The sequence below is a fragment of the Plasmodium coatneyi genome, chromosome 10 (assembly GCF_001680005.1).
Source record: "Plasmodium coatneyi strain Hackeri chromosome 10, complete sequence".
Taxonomy (NCBI): Eukaryota; Apicomplexa; class Aconoidasida; order Haemosporida; family Plasmodiidae; genus Plasmodium; species Plasmodium coatneyi.
This window is the reverse complement of record NC_033565.1, coordinates 1,080,653-1,107,378: the sequence shown is the minus strand read 5'-3', so window position 1 is coordinate 1,107,378 and position 26,726 is coordinate 1,080,653. Positions and strand designations below refer to the sequence as shown.

The window sequence follows — 26,726 nt, the reverse complement described above, 5'->3', positions numbered from 1 at the left end:
TATAAATATTTTTCTTTTCTTTTTTTCGTTATTTGTTTTTTCTTCTTTTCTCTTTTTTTTTTTTTTTTTTTTTTCGTTTTGTATGAAAGTGTTTACATGTTCCTATGTAATCAATATAAGCCGGGAAAAAAAAAAATTGTTCCCACTTTATTTTGATTTGTTTGGTAAAATTTTCTTTATTGATGAATTAAAATGATTATTAAATTTTTTTACAAAAGTTCTTTGTAATTTTTTCCGTCCTTTTTTTTAAGTCCAATATTGGATGCTTAGAAAGCGTTCCTAGTTTCGCGGGTTCGCGAAGGTGCGCAAAAAAAAAAGTAGTGTTCTTACAAAAAAAAAATAAATTGTACAATTACAATTTTTACCATGTTACACATGTGTGTGTATGCGAAAAGAAAATTAAAATTATATAAGGACAAATTGGCACATTCAACAAAAAAAAAAAGAAAGAAAAAAAAAAAAAATTAAATTAATTCATAATATTAAAAAAAAAAAAGAATTAAAAAAATATCCATCTATCCCCCTCTAAAAATTAAAAAAAAAAAAAAAGAAATTGCCCTAATATAAATTTGTCACAAAGAATTGTAAGTATAATATTAGTCAAAATAAATTGTTGAAGTTGTCAAAAAAAGAAAAAATGCCCTAATATAAAAATTTCACGAGAATATTAACAAATAAAAATTATCCAAAAGAAAATTGTCCAAAGAAAAAATGCCCCAATAAATTTGTCAAAAAAAAAGAATTGCCCTAATAATTTTGTCACAGAAGAAAATTGCGAAAAAAAAGAAATGCCCCAATTTGTCACAGAAAAAATTGCGCAAAAAAAAAAAAAAAAAATTGCGAAAAAAAGAATTGTCCAAAGAAAAAAGAAATGCCCTAATATAAATTTTGTCACAGGGAAAATTGCAAAAAAAGAAATTGTCCAAAAAAAGAAGGAATGCCCTAATATAAATTTGTCACAGGTAAAATTGGGAACAGGAGTTCTCCAAAGAAGTTGCCAAAAAAATTGCCCTAATATAAATTTGTCACACAGAAAAAAATTGCAAAAAAAAAAAAAGAAGCAGTGTAAGCCAAGCCCCCTTCTTTTTTTTTTTGTGGTTGCTGCTCCTTATTTGGTTGCTTCCTTATTTGGGTTGTTGTGCTTCCGCCCCCTTTTTTATTGTGTGTACACTTTCCCATTTTTTTTTTTTTTAAATTTTAGAAGGGTAGACGGAATTATTTTTTTTCTTTCTTTTTTTCTTTTTTAATATTATGAATTAATTCAATTTAATTCAATTCAATTTTTTCTTCTTTTTTTTTCCTACATCTTTTTTTCGTTTTCTTTCCTCTTTTTTTTCTTTCTTTCCTTTCTTTCCTTTCTTTCCTTTCTTTCCTTTCTTTCCCTTCTTCTTCTTTAAAAGAAAGAAATTATCTAATATATGGGACAGAATATTCAGATGGGTCCGTTATTGAACCTGTTGTGGAACCAATGGTTGTTGAATATTCTGTTGTTAAGGTGTCTTCGTCGTCAGATAATGGTGTGCTTATTCTTTGTCTGAGGGTGGACCTTTTTTTCCTTTTATTGTTATTTCTGCTGCTGCCTCCAAAGAAGATGTTTTTTATCCCAGGAGGTAGAAGATTATACTAAAATAAGAGGGAAGGTATAAGGGAAGAAATATATACATATATATATATACATGCACGCAGTCTATTCTATATATTCATTTGAAATAATAATACACAATAGGGGGCATTATTATTTATATATTCAATTATAACTGTTGCACTTACCTTATATAGAAACAGAGCAAGTGCTGGTAATGCTACTCCTGCAACTCCAGCAGCAGCACCACCACCAATACCAATATTGGTGCTGTCCATGCCAGCAGAGCCTGGACCAGCTAGAGTTATTTGCTGGGTCGGTTCTTGCGGTCTTCCTGGGGGAGGTGGTCCCTGTGGTCTGTTACCACCCTGTTGTGGTGGTCCTTGAGGTTTTCCTGGAGGAGGTGGACCTTGTGGTCTGTTCCTACCTTCTTCACCTAGAGGAGCTAAAAAAGATAATAGTAAATAATGTGTATAAAATATAATGAAGAAAATATTACCAACGTAGGATGGATAGTACGATGGTATGCTGGTACGATTGTGTACCATGTACCATTTCTTTAAAAAATGTTCGTAGGAAGTGTTATATGTGAAGAACTCCCTGTCCTTACATGGGAATTTTTTACTCTTTTACCTGGTACAATTACCAAATCTTCCGGATCCTGAGCACTCCTACCGGATGCTCCCGATGATGCTGTTGTTAGACTCCCCCCTGGTGTTGCTGGTCCCGCTGGTTCCGGAGGAGGTGGTGGTACAGTGCACTTTAATTGTTGCGGTTTCGCGAATTCCCCTTCCTGCTTCCCCTTTTCCTCGTCAAATTTTTTACAATATGCTTCTCCGCCAGTGGTATGGCAAGTTTTACTTAACTCGTTATAGGTCGATTGGGCTTTTTGCAAGGAACTCTGGTATTCTGCTCTACTGCAATATTTCTTACACTCCAGGTCCTTCTGTATTTTATTATAGTCATAATAATAGTCAAATAGTATTTTAGCCTGTTGGAACCTGTCTTCGGTAATACTAGGGTATATCTTAGTACACTTACATGTATGATCGAATTCTGTCAGTTTATGATAAATTGCATTCACAACTGGTGAAAACTGCGAATCCGTACGCAATTTTCCCTTTATTACTCTATCCCCTAACCAATAATATAGAAATTTGCAAGGATCAAAGTGGGGTGACTTCTCCGTGTCCACATTACATGCATAGGTGTAGTTCCTTACAATTCCATCGGCCTCGATCTTATGAGTATTCTGCCACGATGTTAATGCTGCTTCTACTTTTCCCTTTAAATCTTGGTTACAGTCGCTTTTCCCACGGCTTTCTGTACAATGATTTCTCCCATCGAAATCATTGTATATTTGTTGTGAGGGTAACTTAACTGAACCTGCCTGCTGGTCCTATAAAAATATATATAGAATTGGTAACAGGAAGGGAAGGAATAGTAAAATATGTATGTATATAAGTAAGTGTTTTTCCCATATGTACGTTCCTTCTATATTCTCCATATATTGTATATGGAATATTGTATTTATAATATTTATATATATTTTGAATGGAAGGAAAGGAATGCATAACCAACCTGTAGTTCTAGTTCTGCTGGTGCTTCTGCCGCTTTGGAAGCAACAGGTTTTGCTGCAGAGCAGTCTAATGGTTGTGGCTGCTGATATTCGCCCTTATTCGGGTTCGCATTAAATTTTTCACAATATGGTTCTCCGCCACTGCTTCCGCAAGTTGAAATCAACTGCTGATATGCTTCTTGAGCTACTTTGTGGGCGGTAGTATAAGTTCCATTTTTACTCCAATAATTGTGACACTCCTCGCTGCTTCGTATTTTTTTATAGTTATAGTACCAATTGAATACCTTCTTAGCCTTTTCGAATCTGTCTTCGCTAATATAAGGGTATATATGAGTGCACGGCCATGGAAAATTGAATTTCTGCAGTTCATCGTAAATTGCCTTCATAACCAATCTGAAAGAGACTTCCGTCCTGGATGTTTCACTTCTTATTTTATCACCTAACCAATAATAGAAGAAATAACAGCGATCATCATCGCCCAAAGTATCCAACGATCCTCCCCCACGCGTCTCGCCACATGCATAACACCAATTTCCTGGAATTTTATTGACTACATCCCACTTTTGCCCACTGTATGGCGATAATGATAATTTCAATTGTTCTTCCAGATCAGTGGGGGTCTTCTGTTTTTCCCCCACTCGGAACATACACCTTTTTCCTACTACTCCTTTGTTTAACGCATCGTATATTTCTTGTGAAGGTAACTCATCCATACTTGCTACCTGCTAAAAGTACAATAAACAAAAAGTAGAACATGTGTAGATAGATATGAATATATTATCATGTGTACATTTCTTATATATTTTTATTACGTTACGTATACAGTATTGTATTTATAATATTTATAATATTTCAAATAAGGGAAGTAACCAACCTGTGCTGGTGGTTTTGCCATCCTTCCCTATGGTATATTCTTATTATATAATGGATTTATGTTAGAAGGTGTGTTCTTCTTCTACTCATACAAAATGCATATTTAAGAATTTTACCAACCCCATAGCAGTTATAATTAGTAGATAAGTATAAAATTTTCTACTTTTCCCCTTTTAAGAAGTGCGTAACCTTTAACTTCTTCAAAGGAATGCTATAATACATTATACGTATCTATTGAATGAGCATATATAGTTTAGTGCAAAAATATATACAAATATTATGAAATCACAAAGTAAAGGAAAAAAAAATCAAATTTTTCTTGTATTCTTTATTCACACACTACCCTATTGCACTTTGTATATTACTATTCGCAATGATTCACTACTACACTATGTACCTCCCTCCCTTCCATGTATTATTTTTTTCTTATTGGCACAATTTTTGCCTTAAAAGAAAAAACAATTTTCATTAGGAATATATTAATATTCCTTCTTTTTCCTTTAACCTTTGTTAAATGTACCATAAATATTTCATTTACATTATTGCGTGCCCACTTTCCCTTATTTGAGCTATCCTTTCCTTGAATGCACATTACACCTCATATATTAATTTCTTTTTCATCTTTGTTTCCCTTCTTTTCTTTCTTTTTTTTCTTTCTTTTTCTATTCCCCCTCTCCAATTTCCTTTTTTTCTAATACCTTCCTTTCTCTCTTTCTTTTTTTCCTTTCCTTTCTCTCTCTCTCCTTTTTTCACTTGTTCTTTTCCTTTTCTTTTAATTAATATACTACAAATAGCACACATCCCTCAAAGATTAGGGTTCCAGATTTAAAGCTCACGAATTCATGCTTCATAATTTAACGTTGAAGACTTAGAGCTCAGGGTTTAGGTTTCACGGTCTAGGGTCCAGGGTTCATGGGCTCCCGTTCATGGGTTCATGGGTTCATGGGTTCATGGGTTCAGTGTTCAAGATTTAGGGTTTACTGTTCAGTGATCAAGATTTAGGGTTTAGGGTTCAGGTGTTTAGGATTGACGAGTTAGGTTTCAGGGTTTTTGGTGTGGTAGGTGTGTTGTTAGGGCGGTGGAAGGAATGAGGAGTGTATGTTCCCCCTTGGGGGGGAAGTACACCCGAAGGGTGTATAAAAAAAAAAAAAATATATTATATTGAAATTACCTTTTTTTTTTTTTTTTTTTCTTTTTAGGTGGGGATGACGACCCACCACCACCAAAACCTAAACCAAACCCGAATCCAAATCAAGCCGGTATTAGTGGTTCTTTTAGTGATGCCGATTTAGCAGATGGTGTCTCTGGTGGAGAAGGAATGGGAGGGAGTGACGGTGGTGGTAGTCACAGAAAAGAAGGGGAAGAAGCTAATGGTCTTAGTAGTATTGTCCCTGGTGCTGTGTCTGGTGGAGCATTAGCTGCAATAGGATTACCAACAATTGCAGCTTTCTTTTTTTACAAGTATAAATCACACCTCTTCTTCCTTAAGGGGAATAACCACTCTGGAAAGGGAAGAAGCAGAAGAGAAAGGTCCCTTAGGAGAAAATTTAATGAGTTTGAGGGGGACGACGACGACAATTCTTCTACAGAATATTCGTCCGAATATTCCATCCCATATACCTCATCATCATCCAGATGAAGAAGTATAGGGATCTAAGGAAGGAAGCGTCTAAGGAGGAGGAAGGGAAGGAAAGGAAGGGTCCAAGGATGAGGAGGAAGGAGGTCTTAGGAAGGGGTCTATGGATGGAACGTGTCTAAGGAAGGAGGATGTCTAAGGAGGAAATGTCTAAGGAGGAAATGTCTAAGGAGGAAATGTCTAAGGAGGAAATGTCTAAGGAGGAAATGTCTAAGGAGGAAATGTCTAAGGAGGAAATGTCTAAGGAGGAAATGTCTAAGGAGGAAATGTCTAAGGAAGTACGGAAAGGAAGGGTCTAAGGAGGAGGAAGGAAGTAGGTCTAAGGAGGAAGGAAAGGGGTCTAAGGGAGGAGGATAGTAAAGCAACGCTCTAAGGAAGTAAAAGGAACAAAATTCCTTCCTTCTGGAGGAAAGGAACAACAATTCCTTCCTTCTTGAAGGAAGGAACAATACCTTTCGACCAAGGGGACAAGAACATTACCCTTCCCCCCAATGGAGGAACAATACCTTCCCAAAAAGGAGGAACCTTCCCAAGGGGAAAGGAAGGGAACAAGTCGTCTTTGAGGAAGTAAACATTACCTTCCTAAATGGGAAGGAAAAGAATGGAATACACCTTCCCTCTCCTCCTTGAATGAAGGAAGGGGGAAAGGGGGAGTCATGAACACCGAATAAATATAAAAAAGGCAAAAATCAAAAAAGGAGGGTACTAATTTATAGGGACACAAGTACATATTTCTGTTCATACCACACGGCAGCAGAACTGAATAAGTGAAATTCACTTCATACATTTCCCCTTTATAAGTGTATATGCAATAGGAAATATTTATAAGCACTTAAGGACGGTGGAAAAAAAAAGTTGAGTGCTTAATATAAAATAGGTATATGCACTATATAAGAAAGCTCCCATAGAAATTTTAAGTGTAAAACATTTTTTTCTAATCCAAAGAACATAATTCTAAATTCTTCCCTTTTTTAAGGTGAAGAATAATATGTTAAAGGGAAATGAACAAATCACAGCAATAGAAAGTAATATAACAATGAAAGCAACGCACACCATTAATAATAATATAAGAAAAAAGGAAGGAAAAAAGGGAAGTAATAATAAAGGAAATGTGTGCGTGCACACCAACAGAAACAGAATTTTCACTCTCTCTCTTTAACAGGAAATATGAGTATATATATTTGTATTGCACTCCTCTTATTTATTCTGTAAATGTGCACTCTTCCCTGGGCACATAGCACAGAATGTGCACATATTCCGGAAAAGGAAGAAGGGTATAGGGAGAGAGTGTGATCCTTTTTTTTTGTTTGAATTATGCAATATGCATATTAACAATTTTTCAATTAACTCCTCTTTAAACATAACAATAAAACATAAAAGGTATGTAGTACATGTGAAAATTTTCGTCAAAAAAAAAAAAAAGGTGTCCTTATATACACATAATAAGAGAGAAGTGTACATAATAATGGAATACTCCAAATGAACAAGCATGCACACAATGCACAAAGAAATATAATACATGAATAAGGAATACATAAGGAACTTAACCTCCCTCCATTATTTCTTCGTTCCTTGTTCATTTATTCCTATCCTTGCATGAACTACATACATAAAATAATTTTGATTTACATATGTACATGTGTGTGTGGCATACTATTATTATTCAAAAATTAAGGTATATGTTTATTTGCTTAAAACAAAGAAGGAAATAAAAATCCAATAATCAAGCATAAGCACTATAGAGCGGGCGAAAAATCTTACATGTGTGTTCTGCATAAGCATATGTAACAACACATCTTAATATAAATTTATTGTATACAATAGAACACAGAACAATGGCACAGGCAAAACTAACGGTTAACACTTCTTATTTGAAATATTGATATCCATGTTATATATATAGTGCTCTATGCATAATATAATAAAATTATAAGGGAACACAGGAATATATATATATTCTGCTCTTTTCCAATTATAACCTGCAGGAGAAAGAAATGGGAAAGTGGCCATCAAAAGCATTGTATAGTAAATTCAATGCAGGAAATGGTGAACATGATTGTGATCATCCACAGAAGGACAGCGTAAAGGATGAAATAGAGAGTATACTGAGTGATCATGACTATGATGAGGGGGAGGATGCAGGGAAGATTGTAGCAGCGTGGTGTCTTGTAAATAAAGGGACCACAGAGAGGGATCCATACCATGCGGGACGTTTCAATTTTTTCTACTTCTGGCTGCGATCTACGTTGTTGGAACATGGAGTAAGTACTAGTAAAATTCCTGACCTTATAGAACAGATTTATACTAAAGTGAGGGAATTGTATGTGGGTCAGGAATGCGAAACTATATACACTACTAATGATGAAATCGACTTCAGTAAAAGGAAAACAGTATACGAATACTCTGCAGACTACCCAACTATAAGGGGGCAGGTACCGTCTAATGAGACTACCTGTGATAAAACGTATTACCAACAGCTCCAGGGCATTGTTTCAACATATAACAGTATACATGCAGGATGTAAGGAAGGTAATACAGGAAGGGATGTTGCATATTGTACCGAATTTGCAAAAATGTTTAAGGATGAAAGTAATCCGAAACCATCGGAAGTGAAATGTACGAAAGTGGCGGACACGGAACCTACAGAACAGAGGGAGCACCAGGATCCTATCCCTCTCCTTACCGATACCGACGACGAGGTGGATATAGAGGAAACAGTAAAAATTATTTTCTTCTGTGTTTCGCTATTAAATAAATTAGAATGTCTGTACACATATAATATTTTGTTCCATAGTGTAACGAATTGGGAGGTTCGCATACATAGGAATATACCTCTTTTTCCATAATTACTATTTTTGTAGGACCCAATTTTAAGTAAGGTACCATCGTACTTATCCTATTATCAAAGGTTGAATAAAGCAAATAATCAATGTTATGAGCTTTCAAATCTAGATGTAGAAGAAGGAATAAGGAAAAATTTAATAAGTCAACTAAATCAATATGACACAAGTGGGAAATGTGCAAGAAAGATTGTAAAATCATGGTGTTATGTGGATAACATGAAGAAGGGCACAGACCCTAATGATGAATATTGTTATTTCTTGTACTGGTGGATAGGGAAGAAGTTATTAGATATTCCGATAGATGATGAATCACTCCCAGGTGTTATGGAAAAAATTTACAAAGAATTAGGGCAGCTGAAGAAGTATAATAACTGTGACAATATATACAAGGACAGTAATATTGTAAAAAGTCACTTCAAGGATGCAAAAGTAGTATATGATTATTTCACAGACTACGGAACCTTGCAACAGCAGTTACAGCAAAATAGTTCTTCCTGTGAGCAGGGGTATAAAGATCATATGGAAGCCATTGATAAAGCATGTACTGCAGTTAATGCACAATGTCAAGATAAGAATGATGGTAGTGATCCCTATTGTACCTGGTTTAATGGGAAAAATAAGGTGAATGGGGAAAAGGGGTATTACTGCGGCAGCAAACTGAAAGGACTGGAATGTAATACAGGAACTGCACCAGTAGATACAGTAGACAAATTACATAGAGATACCTATGTGGCGAGCAGATTACCGGAGGAACCACCTCGTCCAACAGGCGAAATCTCCCCTTCTGGAACCAACAACAGCATTACTACCACCTCCGTGTCCACTATTCTTCCCATGACGGGACTTGCATTCGCTTCCTTCCTTTTATATAAAGTAATAATAGCCACTATAGTAGCAACTGCACTTACAACTAAAGAAAAATTGTGTGTTCACATATAAATAATATAATTGATGAAATATTATTTCTATATGAGTAATAAAAAATATAAAAGAAGATTCTGCTGTGTGTGCATAAAATACTTATTCTTTCATTCCTTCCCTTCCCCTCCTTTTCCTCCCTTCTCTTTTCTTTTTCTTTTTTTTTTTCAATTTCTTTTTTTTTTTTCCCTTCTTCTCTTCCGTTTAGTACAATCTCCTACCTTCCTGGTTTCTTAATAAATTTGGAGGTAGGAGCAGAAGAGGAAGGTCAACTGTGCCCAATTTCGATACACTCCCAGAAGACACCTCAACAATAGGAGGTGACACTTTTACCGAATACTCCACAGACAATTCAATAGCAGGAGATGGTTCTACCACAGTATATTCTTCTGCTCCATATACCACTACTCGTTCTAAAGCAGCAAAGAATAGTGGACCACAACGAAGAAACGAAGGAAGGAGGAAGAATATACGTTATCAGAACATGTAAAACACATTAGAATGTAACACATTGAAAGAATAAATGTCTTACCTTCCGTTAATTGTAAACAGTGTGAATTGTCTACCTCTCCCTGTCCATCAGGAAATATAAATGATCACTGCGCGAAGTCCGCACACAGTTTATATGTGCAGTGTACGGAAGGATATTTCTTTCGTATTTTGCTCTATTCTGCTTTATTTTGCTTAATTCTTCTTTTTTTTCATTAATTTTTTTACTTCTTACTACCTTCTTACATTTGTGTATGCTTTTGAATGACTCTGCATGGAAGAGGGAAAGAATATACTCCCAACGCAGGGCACACCAAAGAAAAAAAAGGACAAAAAGTTAAGGGCGCAAAAGGTAAAAAAGTAAAAGAAAAGAAAGGGAATAAAAAAAATAATGGAGGAAGGGAACACAATAAGCTGGAAATGAGAACATGCTACTGATAATGTTTCATCCACGGAAGGTGGAAGGAACACCTAAGCAACAACTATATGTACAGTCCCACAAGAAAAATCGTCTAACACGGAAGTTGTGGATTCTAATCCCTTGGCAACAATGGTATTGGTCTGTTGTTTGAGGAATGTATGTGCGAAATGGAAGAAAATGTTCATGATAAAGATGTATATTTGGATTATTGATTACAAAACACACTTTGACATAATTGTTATGTGGACATATAAATAGAACTGTATTGCGACAATAATATTTGATTTTTTTCATTATGAAACGATGTATATATTGTGCTACAGCATTTGTATTACTTCCTATTTTTTCCCTTTTCCTATTTTTTTCTTCCTCCTGCTTCCCAAATGTTAATGATTTTGTACATTCCAGTAGGCTTCTCCTTTCTTTTTTTAAATTTCCTTTTTGCTTTTTTTTTTTCATTCTTACTTTTTAAAAGAAAAAAGAAGTCCTCTAAATAAAAGAAAGTTTTCTAATCTCCTTTTTTCCTTTTATATATTCTCTTCTTAAAAGAAGAAGAAAAAAAGGACATAAGAAAAAAAAAAAAGAAATAGGCTAAAGAAGAGAAAAAAAGGTTTAAAAAAGAAAAAAAATTTTTTTAGAAAAAAAGAAGGAAAATAAAGAAAGAAAAGAAGAAAAGGACGACGGAAGGTGAGTAATTCCTTCCCTCCTCCTTCCTTCTTTCTTCTTTTAGGAAGAATGTAATGCATAAAGTAAAATTCAAAAAAAAAGGGGGTACATAGGTAGAATGTATACGATAAGGAAGGAGGCAATGGTTGTGTTTTCTTTCTCTTTTTCTTTTCTTCTTAGGAAAGTGCAATGCATAAAGGAAGAAGGGAAAATTGTTTTCTTTTTCAAAGGGAAAAGAAAAATTTAGAAAAAAAGGAAAAGAAGGAAATAAAAAAAAAAAAAAAGGAAAATATCTTTTCCGCAAAAAGAAAAAAAGAAAAGAAAAAGAAAGAAAAAAAAGAAAAGAAAAGAGGATTAAAGGGCAAAAAAAAGGGAGGAAGATAGCAAAGGGCGCATGCGCAGAATTTTTCTGTTTTCGTCTTTCCCTAAAGAAAAAAATAAAAAAACAAGAACAAAAAAAAAGGAAGAAAGAATAAAAAAAGAACAAAAAAAAAAAAAGAGAAAACAGGAGAATAATGAATGGAATTAGAAGAAAAAGGGGGGTTTAAAAAAGAAGAAAAATGTTTAAAGAGGAAAAAGAAAAATTTCAAAGAAAAAAGCAGGAAGAAAAACTAGGAGGAAAGGAACCATAAAAGGGGAAAAAGACGACAAATGTGAATAAAGGACGATTATAGAGAAGGAAATGGAAGGACGGAAGAATTGAAAGAAGGAAAAAAATATGGAAAAAGAAGGAAAAGAAGCGAAAGTAAAAAATGAAAAATTGCGCACATAGTACTTCCTGGAAGTGAGCAAGTCAGTCAATCAAAGATTAACATTATAGGTGGAAAAAATGTGCTGCATGCAGAATTTGACGCAGTGCTATTCCTTATTTATTGATAAGTGAACCAATTTCTTTGAATAAGTTGTGGTAAAAAAAATGTCTTCCACGAAAGGTGAAGATCAAGATAAGGTTTTTGGCCCGTTAAAGAAGGAATGGTTGGAGAAGAAAGGATTTAAGGGGAACGAAGGCGTGGGTGAGGTAATATAATATGATCTCCGTGTAACATATGAATGTGTTACTGTCCTGAGTTATGTTATTTAATTGTAATAAAAAATGCATAATGTACAGGGAGAACATATGTGAATATATGATTCTAATTTATAGACGCAGCTGTACCAGGAAATAGGAAAGTGGATTAATGTTATTTTAGGGGAAATGATAAAGGAGGAGAAGGATATTGATGAAACCTATAAGGAACAGTGCGAAAAAATGAATAAAGGAACAAAGAACATGACGGAAGAAGAAAAGAAAATTTGCGCGTTCATTTTGGCGAACCTGCTGAAAATATGGACAATGGACAAAACAGAAAAAGGGGAAGAGGAAATTGATAAAAGAATAAAAGAACACTTGTATTGTGCAATGCTCAATATGTGGTTACATGAATACCAAAATGTAAACTGTGAAGCACAAAATATTATGAACAGTGCTTACGGTGCAATGAATTATTTGTGCCAGCAGTTGGGTATAGAAGGCAAATGTAAGAATTGTGAGTATAAACAATTAGAGCCTATGATGATAAGGGAGAAAATACCAATGCTAGGAGTTATTCGTGGTGGTATGAAAAATAAAGGGAAAATTATGGGAGTAGTATTTGATGCAGAAAAGAAAAAGGATTGTCCAAAGCCGAACACCGATCCATCAACAGCACAACCTCCAAAGGTAACAGGAGCAACAGCAGCGGATGGGGAGACGACAGTCCCCGTCCCCGTCACCACTTCCACCACGGCAGCCACTGCAAAACCATATCAATTCCTAACCAAGCTATTAGAACTGTGGATACGAGCACGCGGTGTGGAGAAAGTGGACCAATTTGGGGTAAGGAACTTTAAATCTTTGAGGGAAGTAGTTGCATAATAATAATATGGGGAAAAAATATAAAAAGGATTCTAAGGAAGGAAAAGTCTAACGAAGGAAGAAGAAGGATGTGTCTTAGGAGGAAGGAAAGGAAGGTCTAATTAAAGGAAGGAAGAGTATAAGGAGGCTGAAGGAAGGAGGGTCTAATGGAAGGAAAGGAGGTCTAAAGAGAAGGAAGGAAAGTGGACAAGGGGGGGAGGGAAACCGGGCAAGGGGGAACCTCAAAGTGCACCTGAAGGGTGTATTTAAAAAAAAAAAAAAAAAAAAAAAAAAAAAAGGAAGGTGTTTGAGCAGGAATGATTAGAGGGTCGTGGTTTAGGGGAGGAAAACTATATATATAGCATACATATATATATATGTGTACTTACGTTAATTCACTCTTATAGGACCTTATATGGAAAGAGTTATATGATGTATTCAATGATATGATGTTAAATATAGAGGGGGATGCAGAGGATGAAAAGGAAATGTGTGAAAGTGGTTATAGTAGTCTGCGAGGTAGAGATCCAGGGAGCGGCAAATGGCATTATAGTAAAGAGGAAGCAAAATTGTGCAAAATTTTATTAAGATTACATTTCTGGATCGATGGATTAAAGCAGGATGCCGTATTTGTAGAGAAGAAGCCCGAAGATGGGTACTACCACTGGGTAAAAAGAGAAGATGGAGGAGGAAAGAACAGAAGAGAGAAGGAGTTACAGTCCTATTTAAGATGTTTAGTTGGAAAGGTCACCATGGTACGAATGTTAGGACAACATTGTAAGTTAGGGGAAGTAGCTCATTTTATTAAGGACGGTGTGAAGAATATGAGGAAAGAACACAAAGTTAAGGGGAAAGACAGAATATGTGACGAAATAGATAGTGAAAGTGTAGGTGTAGGTGGAAAATTAATATGGGACGAGCTAATCCGAAGGTTAAATAATTATGAGAGGAAGGAGGAAAATACTAAAATGGATTTAAAGAAAGTAGTGGCAGGGAAAACTACACTGCACGAAAGAAAGAGGGAAGGGAAGAACAGGAAAAATTGTCCGGCGCAAGAAAAAAAAGAGAAAATTGACAAAGACACCTTAGCAGACTTAGAAATAAAACTCCCCCCAGGGAAGGATGGACTAGACATAGGGGAAGACAGTCTACCTTCAGGGAAGGAAGCCTTAGGGAAAGTATTGAATAAAGTATTGAAGGAAGCAGTAACGGAAGCAAAGGAGGGCACCGATGACACTGAACTTGTACTGAAGATAATGGCATCATTGGAGAAAAAACTCCAACAACATATAGGAGATTTTCAAAAGAAGAAGGCAACACTAGCAGCACCTAACACAGGTAAGTAATATTATTAAAAGTATTATATAAAAGAGAACGAAAGAGAAAAGAAAAAATTTAAAGAATTTGAAAAAAAAAAAGGAAACAGAAGAAAAAGAAAGAGGAGTTCTGAGTAAGGGGGAGCTTGAAGGAAGGGTTCAAAGAGAAGGGCTTAAAAGGAGAAAGGGTGAAGGAAAGGACAAGGGGGACAACCCAACAAGGGGAAACCGGACAAGGGGAAACGGGACAAGGGGTGAACTGGACAAGGAGGATGAACTGGACAAGGAGGATGAACTGGACTAGGGGGAATGAACTGGACAAGGGGGTGAAGTGGACAAGGGGGTGAAGTGGACAAGGGGGTGAAGTGGACAAGGGGGTGAAGTGGACAAGGGGGTGAAGTGGACAAGGGGGTGAAGTGGACAAGGGGGTGAAGTGGACAAGGGGGTGAAGTGGACAAGGGGGTGAAGTGGACAAGGGGGTGAAGTGGACAAGGGGGTGAAGTGGACAAGGGGGTGAAGTGGACAAGGGGGAAATTGGACAAGGGGGTGAACCGGAACAAGGGGGTGAACTGGACTAGGGGGTGAACTGGACAAGGGGGTGAACTGGACAAGGGGAAACTGGATAATGGAGTGAACTGGACAAGGGGAAACTGGATAATGGAGTGAACTGGACAAGAGAGTGAACTGGACAAGAGAGTGAACTGGACAAGAGAGTGAACTGGACAAGAGAGTGAACTGGACAATGGGTCCAACCGGACAAGGGGTCCAACAGGACAGGGGGGAAAAACCTGACAAGGGGGAAGAAGTCGATGAAGGGAAATCTGTTGAGGGGACAGACGAATGATAAGATGGATGGGGGAGTGTTATGGGCCATATTCCATTATCCTCCTGAAGGGAGGATATAAAAAAAAGTAAGAAAGAAAATGGAAGAAAGAAGTAGAGAAAGGACTAAAGGAAAGAGTGATAAAAAGAAGGGGGAAAAGGAAGATAGAAAAGAGACGAATGAAAAGGAGGGAAAATGAAAAAAAGGGGGATGTAGAAGAAAGGAATGAATCTACCTTTCCTACTATTCATGTCTTCACTCACTGTTTCTTCCCTTTTCTTTCTTTGTAGATGACGACTGTAAGGGGAAAGCTGACTTATGTCCGCGTGTAAAATGTGTAGCAAAAACGTGGACAAAAATCAGGGAGGGGAGCAGCAAATTCGGGGAACGCTGGGTAAAGATTCGTACTATTCATTCTGGTCAAAAGGATCATAATGAATAATGCACCATTCCTGTACTGGCGCCAATATTTGTGTACACATATTGTGCATATACTTAGTATATGTATATGTTCCTTGCTTTCTCCTTTTTTTAGCCAAGCACATTTTGGGATCATGACGTCGCGAAGGAATTGGAGAGATTGTCTGAGGCTATGACTAATAATACTGGGGACACTGATAATCTATGCGAAGAACTTAATGGAAAAGGAAAGACATCGACGGAGGCAGAGAAAAAAGCATGCCAATACATCACTAAAGCTTTACAGCATATATATACCACTCAGGAAGATAAGGATGATGAGAACGTAGCGCGCAGGAAAAGTAACCGACCATTTAAACAAACTATGTCATGCGCTGCATTAAATCTATACGCAGATATGCTTATAAAGAAGACAGAGGGTCAGCCGTGCCCCATCACAGAGGATAAAATAAGAAAAATGTTTGGGGAAGGAAATGGAAAGCAGGGTGATTGGTGTACGGGTAGGGAAGGTGAAGACATGAAATGTGATCTGTGTGAAAGGAAACCTAACTTAAATTGTGAAATAGAGTATAAAGGGAACGGCTACGAAACCAAAGATAAGGTAGAGAGGAAGGTGAATGACCTGCTCCAGAAGGACACCAACATAACGAATACCTTGACTGACATAAGTAATGCAACTACCTTATGTCAACAAGCAAATTGTGTAGCGACTAATTGGTTTATAGACAGAAAGGGGTACACGAGCAAACAAAACTGGGTAAATGAACAATATATTATTCTCTACAGTTTGGGTTCCTGTAATAAATAGTACATCCTTTATATATAATACAGAAAGAAAAGGGGGCAACTGTGAAACTTATGCGCATGTCTATAAAATGCACACATATATCTTCCTTCCCTCTTCCTTCATTTCTGCAGTGCAACTTCTGGGAGTGGGACGTCAAGAAGGAATTGGAAAGACTATCTGAAGCTATGTTTAGTAATAATGAGGGGGAAGCTCATAATTTATGTGAGAAAATTAATGGGGCATCCAGTACCGTGACGGAAGCAGAAAAAGCAGCGTGCAACGTTATTGTTAAAGGATTAAAACATATATATGAAACTAAGACAGTAGAAGTAAACGAAAAGATAAAGGACAGGGCAAAGGAGGAGAAGAAGCATAAGAATAACAGACAGCTTTATCAAACTATGTCATGCATTTTTCTGAACGCTTATGCAGATAAATTAGAACAACTGTCGCCTTGTCCCATCGGGAAGGATATAATAAAAGAAGCGTTTAAAGAAGGAAAAGGAAAGATGAGTGAATGGTGTACGGAGCCGCCATGTGTTGAGTGCAAAAGGGATGATAGTTATAAAAGTTGCCCATTAAACGTGGAAGGAAGTCTATGGACAGATAAAAAAAAAAACAATGTAACGTGCGATAAGAACGGAAATAATATGAAGAAAGAAGTGGATAAAATGCTGGAGGACGATCTAAAAATAACACAAACTTTCACTACCATAAATAATGCAACTACTTTATGTGATCGTGTGAAATGTATCTACCATAGGTGGGGAGAAAACCGAAAAGTCGGGGAACAGAAACAGGACCCGGTAAGAATCACTATTGTGTGCTGTTCCCAAAAACAAAGGAATCGATAGTGTGCATATATTATACGCCCTTATATTGGGGAAGTGCAACCTCATGTTGTGTATATATATAGTGTATATAAATATATGATATCTATATGTATATATGTTCTATCTTTTTCTTGTATATAGGAGAAGTTTTGGGATCCCGACGTTAAAACTTTATTAGTTAAATTGTCTACTGCTATAACCAAAACAAATGGAACGGCCGAAAGTTTATGTGAGAACATTAAGGATGGAAGTAGTACAATTTCAGGACCAAACAAAGAAGAATGCCAATATATTGTTCGGAGTTTAAAACATATATATCAAATTGAAAAAGGACAGGTAACACAACAAGATATAGAAAGAAGAGGGGCAAAGAACGAAGCGCAAAGGGAGAAGGAGGACAACCTCATATTCCACCGAACTTTCTCTTGTATCTTATTGAATATATTCGCAGATGAGATGAAAAAGAAATGTCCCAACGTAAAGGAAGAAGAAATAATAGAAATGTTTAAGACAGGGAATACAAAGAAGGATACTTGGTGTTTGGATAAAGATAAGGTTAATGGTGATTGTGTACAGTGTGATAGGTATGATAGTTATACAACTTGCAAAATAAACGTACAAACAGACGGGGACACAATAGGGAACAGAATGAAAACAATGCTCCAGCAGAATGGCCAAATAATGGGGACAATAACTACTGCATGTCCAACCAAACCAGCATCAACACAATCTCAACCAGCAACAACACCAGCATCATCAATAGAAAGTCGAGCTAGGTCTGAATCATCAGGTGCGTCAGAACCAGCAAAGTCCCCACCAGCACCAGCATCTGCACCAGTGGAACCTTCTCAAGACAGTCCAACTCCCTCAGTTCAGCCAGGTAAGACAGGAACTGTAGATTGTAAGGGTGGAGTAGTGCAAGGTGGTGAAAACGCAACTCTTCAGTGTCTTGGTGTGGACGATGATATCAGTACTCCAAAATGTCTCGGTGAAAATTGTGACCATAACGATGATGTCCTGAAAAAGGGTACTTTTTCCGATACTGGTGTCGCTGCAACGGTCACTACTACTAAAATTACTTTTACCAATGCAGGTCCTGACCCTAACCTTGCAGACAGTGATCAACCTAGAAAGACTGTGGATGTGTTACAACCTGTAACTCCTGTTCCTACCCCTCCTCCTGCCAACACCCCCGATGGTAGTGGAGCAGGTGCTGCTGCATCTGCTGGTAGTGCAAGTGAAGCTTCTGGTCCAGGTGCTAACGCAGCTGGTACTGGTGATCAGAAGGATAATAAAGATACTCTTGACCCCAGTTCCAGCTCCTCTGCTCCTACTGCTCCTGGTCCTTTACCAGGTGCAGGAGTTGCCCCAGGGGTAGCAGTTCGTCCGAATTTAGGAGGAAGTGCCAATACTCAAAATCCAACTTCATCAGGAGGTGGAAGCGGAGGTAAATCTGTTCCAGAAGTACGGAAGGTTGTAAAGGTAGTGAGTGTAAAGAAGAAAGGAATTATTCCTTCTGATTTTACCCTATACCTTCCTTCAATCCCAGTTATAATCGGTATTTCTGTTACGAGCTACCTCCTTTGGAAGGTAAAGAAAAAAAAAAAAAAAAGGGAAAAAAGAAAAAAAAGAAGGAAAAAAAAAAGGAAGAAGGAAAAAAAGTAAGAAAAAAAAGAAGGAAAAAAAAAAGGAAGAAGGAAAAAAAGTAAGAAAAAAAAAAAGGAAAAAAAAAAGGAAAAAAAAAAAGGAGAACAAAAAGGAGAAAAAAAATGAAAAAAAAAAAAAAAAAAGAACACACGCGCCTCCTACCCCTTCCTTTTTCACCTTAGATGCACATATTGCTCTTATATTATAATAGCTATTATAATCATAATATTAGCATTTTACACCTGAAAAATTACTTTTTACCCCTTTCTTTTTTTCTTTCCCTTTTTTTTTTTTTTCCCATAGTATTTTGCCTTGCCTCATAAAAGAAAACGTTACAAAAGAGCACATAAAGTACGTGGACCTCCATCCTTAGAAGAACAAATTATGGACCATGGTATGGACAACTCTGGTCTACATGAATATATCTTAGTAAAGGAACGCAGACAACCAAGATCAACACCACAGAAAAGAAGGAAACAAGTTGGTATGCGTGGTGTAGGTCATCGCACTATTATTGATATTCATTTAGAAGTCTTAGACGAATGTCAAAAGGGGGATTTACATTCCACGAAGGAAGACTTTTTTGAAATATTGGTTCAAGAATTCATTGGATCGGAATTTATAAAAGAGGAGAAGGTTCCTAAGGAACAATTTTCTATGGTTGATGTTCATAAGGAACAGGTTCCAAGTTCAGATTCCGGGTTTTAGGGTGTAATAAATATTTTTCTTTTTTTTTTTTCGTTTTGTGTATTAAATTGTTTACGTATTCATGTGTAAGAAATATATGTGAAAGTGAAAAATTTTTTTGTGTTATAGATTTTTACTTTCATAAATTTTCTTCCTAAGATTTTTTTTTTCGTGCATAAATATTTTTTTTATCGTAATAATTTTTTTTTTTTTTCTTCCTTTTAAGTTCTAATTATGGACATATTTGAAAAAAGTGTTTCAAAAATTGTGCGCGAGGGTTCGCGAAGGTGCGCAAAAAAAAAAAAGTAGTCCGCCCCCGCCTTCTTTTATGTTACACATCTTTTAGATGCATGCAGTTCATATAATAAAGTGCAAAATTACACAATGTCTTCACAGAAGAGAAAGGGGAAAGCTGCGTCCATTCCTTGTATGCTTATTGTAATTTAGGTATAATATTAGTCAAAAAAAAAAAAAAAATGCCCCAATAAATTTGTCACACAAAAAATTGCACGAAAGAAAAAAAAATTGTCCAAAAAAGAAAAAAGTGCCCTAATACAAATTTGTCACACAGAAAAAATTGCAAAAGAAAGAAAATTTCCAAGAAATTGTCCAAAAAAAGAATTGCCCTAATATAAATTTGTCACAGAGAAAAATTGCACAAAAAAAAGAAAAATGTCTTAATATAAATTTGTCAAAAAAAGAGGAAAGGAACCATGTTTTTGTTCGCGCATCCGAATTGTTTACACTGTTGAACTGTACCGCATATATTTTTTTTTACGAACACACCTATGGAAAAAAAAAAAAAGAAGGACGAGAGAATTAAGCAACGTAATAGAATTCAAATCCAGTAAGATAGAATAAAAAGGTTCAGTGGAATATTTTTCTTATGTAATTTTGCAAAAGTTAAAATTTTCCTTTGTATAATTTATTCTTAGGTTTTCTTAACAAATGTGGCGTTCGTAGTCTCTCTTTACAATGTTATTAAAGTAGCTTTAATAAATGGTTCATATTATAAGTTCACTCTTATGCATAAAGTAAGGGGGGGTCACTTGGAGGGGAAAATAATGGAGTAAGAATTACTTATGCCCATACGGAATGAAATATACACTATTTGCCTCTGTTGCACATTACTCCTATAGCATGTGTTCACAAAGGTGGGGCATATTTCGAGGTTTCGCTTATATACAGTGCTATGGAAGTGAACATGGAATTTATATCAAGTTAATTGTTTATAACAGTGTAGGAGCTCACACAAAGTGTAATAATAAGAGGAACAAAGGAAAAATAAATAGCAAGCTCGCCGTATAGAGCATACCACAGCACCATCTCCTTCCCTGAACTTACCATCCTTCCATCCCAACGTACCATCTTCCTTTCCCTATGTACTCAATAATTACTACATTTCTATTTATACGTAAAATATACATTTATATAACCGAGGACTAATTTAAAAAGTATTTAATAAAGGAAAGAGCGGTAAATACATAAATGGACGGAGGAAAAATTATATGAATTAACTATTATAGGGCAAAGTATAAATAAGGATTATAGAAAATGGTCACAAATGAGCGCCAGCCCATGGAGCAGGATCCATGTAATGAGGTAAGGAAAATAAGAGCATGGGCAGAATATCATATCTGGCGGAAGGTAAAAATGAAAAATTAAGGATGTATAGAATGATGCATACTATTTCTCATGTTCTTAGGGAAAATGTTTGGAAAAGTTAAATTCAACAATGATGTTCACTACACTGGAATATGGAGGAGGAAGCGGAAATAATTGTAATAATAAACGCACAGAAATGATAGAAGTACAGGTATGAGGTGCATTAAAAACATATGGGGATCTTGCAGGTTATAAGGATAGGATTCTGAATGCTTTGTGTAGAGTGAGTTCATTGTCTATAGGGGGAACATGGAGCCACTAGTCTCTTCTGTTATATATTCTATATTATTGGCTGGGAGATATAATAGCAGTGATAGGAGCGGAGGTAACAACCCTATCCCACCACCATCACAACTGTTGGAACAATTAGGTCTAAGTGCAGTGGCTACGGGAAGAGCAGTAAGTCCAAATACCATGGGGACAGAGTCACATGGTCTGGCACGAAGTCAAGATGAACCAGATTCCATGTGGGGCGCGACGAACAGCATCCCTACCATTCCAGTCGTATCTGCAACCCTACCCACAATAGCAGGAATTGGTGCCATTGTTTTCTTTTTATATAAGGTACAATTTCCCTTATTAAGCGGCAAAAAATTTGTGTATATAATTTATAGGACACATACTCATATTTTCCCCCCTTTATATATTTTTTCCACGTAAATATAGAATGGCTACTCATATGCCCTTGTACACATGTATTACATGCTCCTGTATTTCCTCTTTTTCCTTTCCTCAGTATACCCCATTATTCTCTAAGGGAGGTAAATCCTCTAAAAGAAGAAGAAGATCAGTTACACGTAACCTGAATATGCAAGCTGAAGATTATACCGAATATTATACAGAAAATGTCTTAACAGCAGTAACTTCCACAGAAGTTTACGCAGAATATTCAGCAGGAGCTCCAACGGAATCTTCAATAGAACCTTCAACAGAACATTCAGGGGATGACTCAACCGAATACTTGGAGGAAGTTTCAACAGTAGCTGATTCCACAATAGGTTCTATGGAAGAAGTTAATTCTACTATATATGGTAGACAACACATAAGAGGGCAAAATACGCCGCATCACCGGAACAATATAGGTTACCAACGTATTTAACATCGCAATGAAACAAATTGGAATGTACCACATGTAGAATGTAACATTAAATGAATGAATGTCCCCCCCTTTTTAGAGGAGCAATAAATGACCGAACAGTTTATACAGTGTAAGGAAAAAAGTGACACTTTCTTTTTTTTCCTTCTTATTTTATTTTTTCTTTCTTTTTCTTATATTTGTATGTATGAGTAATTATGCATTGAGGAAGGATACTCCCCACGGGGCGCAAAAAAAAAGAAAAAGGGAAGTACTAACCTTCTCGAAAAAGTATTCATATATAAAAGAAGAAAAAGAAATAGTAATTTCTCTGTAAAAAAGGTCGCGTGCAGATAAAATCAAATAAAAATTAGTGTTCAATAGTGTTATGCTTGTCCAAATCACATCCGATGGATATAAAGTAATTGCCAAATGAAGGCAAAACTGAAGAGAAGGGGATGAATGCCCATTTTTACAGGTGGCTCTAATGGTACAGTTAAAAACAGAAGTTAGAAAAGTTCCCCCTCCCCCTCTTTTTTGAAGATCACTATTGTATTAAGTATATACATTCCTTTGACAAGCTCCCTTGAGGAGCTTTCTCCTTGAACTTTTATACGAAATCGCATTTCCTTTATTTTTTTTTGTCCTCTTTTTGTCACTTTATTTTTTTATTTTATGATGAACTGAAATTTTTTTTTTTTTTTCTTTTCTTTTTAAATGTGCCCGTTTTTGTCCTCATAACTTCGTTCTTTCGTATACACACACATGTGTGACATGGTAAGAAATTTGTGTAATTGTACCAAAGTTCCTTTTTTTTTTTTTTTTTTTTTGTAAGAACACTCTCTTTTTTTTTTTGCGGAGGAGGAGAAGCATGCATTGTGATACATGTGATGTACTGTTGGGCGCTATAAATGGACAACTTTGCGCGCAAAAAAAATCAGTGTAAGCCAAGCCCCTCCTTTTTATTTTGGTAGTAAGCCCCTTATTTGGGTTGTTGTTGTGCTTTCCCCTTGGTTGTTCCCCCCTTTTTTTATTGTGTACTTCCCTTTTTATTGCGTGTGTACACTTGCCCCATTCTTTTTTTTTTTAATTTTAGAGTGATAGACGGATATTTTTTTTTTTCTTCCTTTTTTTTCTTTTCTACATTTTTGTGTTTGAATAAGCATATAAGGAAAGAATACTCCCAACGCGGATGCGGAAAAAGGTCCTGACATTTTAGAAAAAATACTTGTGTATTTAAAGAAAAGAGGAAAAAAAAATTATAAAGGTAGAAAGTTGTAACAAAAAAAATTAATGAACATATTTTGGATCGTCAATAAAAAAATTTACCAAACAAGTCAAAATGAAGGGAAAATTTTTTTTTTCCCGCCTTGATGTTAATTACACATGAACGTAAACAATTTAATACAAAAAAAAAAAGAAAAAGAAAAATATTTACTACAGCATAAACCGTGAACTTGGAACCTCTTCCCTAGGAACACTTTCCTTAGGAATATCTTCCTTAAGAACATCTTCCTTAGAAACTTCTTCCTTGGGAACAAAGTCTTCCTCGCTAAACGTTAAACATGAACATTGAACCTGTTCCTCAGATGCATCTTCCTTAGGGACATTAACCCTAAACCCGGAATCTGAACTTGGAACCTATTCCTTAGGAACACGAACCATAGAAACTTGTTCCTCCGGAACATTTTCTTCTTTCGTGAATTCGCATCGCATAAATTCTTGAACCAAAATTTCAAGAAAGTCCTCCTTCGTCGAATGCATGTCCCCTTTTTGACATTCGTCTAAGACTTCTAAATGAATATCAATAATCATGCGGTGACCAGCACAACGACGATCAGCACCACGTTTTTTTGGCCTCTTCGTTCTTCCATCTTTGGGTGCAGATCTCGGTTGTTTTCGTTCCTTTACTAAGGTATATTCACGTGGACCATCCTGGTCGTCCACATGATGGAGTTGTTCTTCTAAGGAAGGTAGACCACGTACTTGATGAGCTCTTCTGTAACGTTTTCTTTTGCCAGGCAATCCAAAGTACTGAACGATAGAGAAAAGAGGAAAGATAGAAAATGTTTTTTTAAAAGGGTCGAAATATTCTTTTAAAAAAAATAACTACTACCTTCAACCTAAGTGCGAAATCCTACACACTTTTTTTTTTTTTTTTTTTTCACTTTTTTTATTTTATTTTTTTTTTTCATCTTTTTTTTTTCCTCCTTTTTTTACCTTCCAGAGTAAGTAGGTCGTAATTGAAATACCAATGAAGACAGGGGCCAAAGGAAGGTATGGAGTAAGATCAGAAGGGTCAATTCCTCCTTCCCTTACGCTCCTTCTACCATGTGGTCTAATTCTTGGTGGTGCTGTTGGACTTCTTCGTGAATGAACTGCTGGTGTTAGTTGAAGTACTGATGATGTCACTTGTTGTGGTGGCCCTTGTGGTTTCCCTGGTGGTGGTGGACCTTGGGGTTTGTTACCACCTTGTTGTGGTGGCCCTTGTGGTTTCCCTGGTGGGGGTGGACCTTGGGGTTTATTACCACCTTGTTGTGGTGGTCCTTGAGGTTTACCGGCAGGTGGTGGTTCCTGTGGTCCCGGTCTGGGACTACCAGTGTTTTGATTACCAGCTGCACCTGAACCGGTACCAGAAGAACCTGGATTCCAGGTTCCTGTAGAACCGGAACCAGAGGAACCAGGATTCCAAGTTCCCGTAGAACCTGGTCCAGAGGAACCAGGTTTCCAGGTTCCAGTACTACCAGGTCCAGAAGAACCTAAGAAAGAAGTAAGAAAAAGGGGTGGTTAAACTTATCTTTCTTCCTTCTTTTTTTTTTTTTTTTATGTGCACCTTCCGGTGCATACACTTCCTTATTTTACTTTTTTATTTTTTCTTTTCTAATTTTTTCACTTTCTAATTTTTTGTACGTCCGAATTTTTTTACGTCATAATTTTTAGATGCATCCTTATACGCAGCGCACATTTGGACAGGAAGTGTTCACTCCTTTTTTTTTATTATTATTACCTGCAGCTCCAGGAGTTGCACTTATGGAAGCAGAACCACCTGCTTCACCTAAGAAGTATGTAAGGAAGGAAAGAAGGACGGTTAAGTTTATCTTCTTCTTTCTTTTTCTTTTCTTTTCTTCTTTTTTTTCTTTTCTTTTGTGTACACCCTTCGCGTGCACACTTAGACGGGGAGTGTTCATTCTTTAATTGTACTTACCTCCTTTAGTTTGAGAGGGACCTAGGGATCCTGATGGTGTTTGAGTGTCTGTTCCTGTGCTTGGAGTTTGAGCTTGGGGACCCTTAGTTATACCTGGATCTGCAGTAACAGAAGTAGTGATTGTGTTTATGTCAATATGAGCCCGCTCAGTACCTGCCTGACCAAGTGGACCGGTCCCCCTATTGGCTTCGTTCTTATCGTCCACATTGTCCTTAGATACTGGGAGATCATTATCAATAAATTTCAGACATTCGTCAGCAGCATTTATACCACCATCTACTTCATTCCCATTACACTTTGTACTTTCGGACTTACCTTTCCCTGCTTTTTCTTCTTCTGTATCATTCGGACTCTTTACAACTGACTCATTTGGTGATTCAGCCCTTCCAACTGATTCTGGTGTTCTTGGTGCTGCTGGTGATCTGCTTCCACCACTGGAGGATGATACTCCTGTATTCTGGTCATTAGCGGCTTGGGTGGGTGGTTTCGGACATATCTGTTCTAGAGTTTTTTTTATTTTGTCATCATTGTCAAGCATTCCGTCCACTTTGGTCTTTACGTCCTCTTCTTTAGTCTTTTGGCCTACTTTACAATCTTTTAAGTTAGGTACCCTTTCACATTTTTCACATTTCATGTCTTCACCCGTATTATCCACACACCAGCCATCCTTCTTTGTATTACCATTGTCAAACATTTTATGTATTTCAGCTTCCTCCACGTCTGGACAAGTTGTTCTTATTTTATCTGCGTATGCGTTTAATAAGACACATAACATAGTTCGCTCGAATATTTGGTTGTCCACAGCATTCTGCGGAAGCTGGGGTTTCCCCTTTGGAATTTTATATATATGTTTTAACCCTTTCACAATATATTCACAAGCTTTTCTATTTTCTTCTTCATGCTGTGTATCCTTCTTTCCTCCTTGCCCAATGCCTTTGCATAGATCACGGTCGTCCGCTGTGCTCCCTTTGGTCATAGCACTGGACAGTTCGTCTAATCTCCTTTTAAAATCACCCCAATATCCACCATTCATATTCTAAAAGAGGAAGGAACATATATGTATATTCAGTAGAGACATATATGGTTAGTTGTCACCATGCTCGTTAATAAAGAAAAGGTGCAGTGCTCATTAAAGTTCACATAACTGTAGTGCATAATGCTATAACTTACCCAATCCGTTGGATTGTTCTCTTGACGTTCCCTGCTGGGGAACCACTTCGTTGTTACACAGTGTACGCGTTCACATAAAGTAGTTGCATTATTTATGGTAGTGAACGTTTTTTGTATGTCGTTATTCTTTTCGAGTAAGTCATCCAACTTCACTTTTATATTTTTATTGTATGATAGGCACTTTGTACTTTTTTCTTTATCAAACAGGTCTTCCTTCA

The 26,726-nt window shown here is 36.5% G+C and overlaps 2 protein-coding genes across 2 annotated transcripts; one reads left to right on the top strand and one right to left on the bottom strand.

Moving 5' to 3' along the window:
* Positions 1-11,923: 11,923 nt before the first annotated feature.
* Positions 11,924-19,414, top strand: PCOAH_00030460 (SICA antigen; the record flags this gene model as incomplete). The annotated part of the gene is made up of 9 exons (XM_020059847.1): positions 11,924-12,025; positions 12,158-12,862; positions 13,288-14,218; positions 15,310-15,413; positions 15,555-16,196; positions 16,358-17,032; positions 17,201-18,506; positions 18,609-18,649; positions 19,010-19,414. 9 exons carry the CDS (start codon positions 11,924-11,926, stop codon positions 19,412-19,414), a joined length of 4,911 nt encoding a protein of 1,636 aa, XP_019915304.1.
* Positions 19,415-23,570: 4,156 nt separating this feature from the next.
* PCOAH_00030450 (SICA antigen) lies at positions 23,571-24,328 on the bottom strand (the record flags this gene model as incomplete). The annotated part of the gene is made up of 3 exons (XM_020059846.1): positions 23,571-23,774; positions 23,796-24,167; positions 24,302-24,328. The coding sequence occupies 3 exons, from the start codon at positions 24,326-24,328 to the stop codon at positions 23,571-23,573; spliced, it is 603 nt and encodes a 200-aa protein (XP_019915260.1).
* Positions 24,329-26,726: the final 2,398 nt, after the last annotated feature.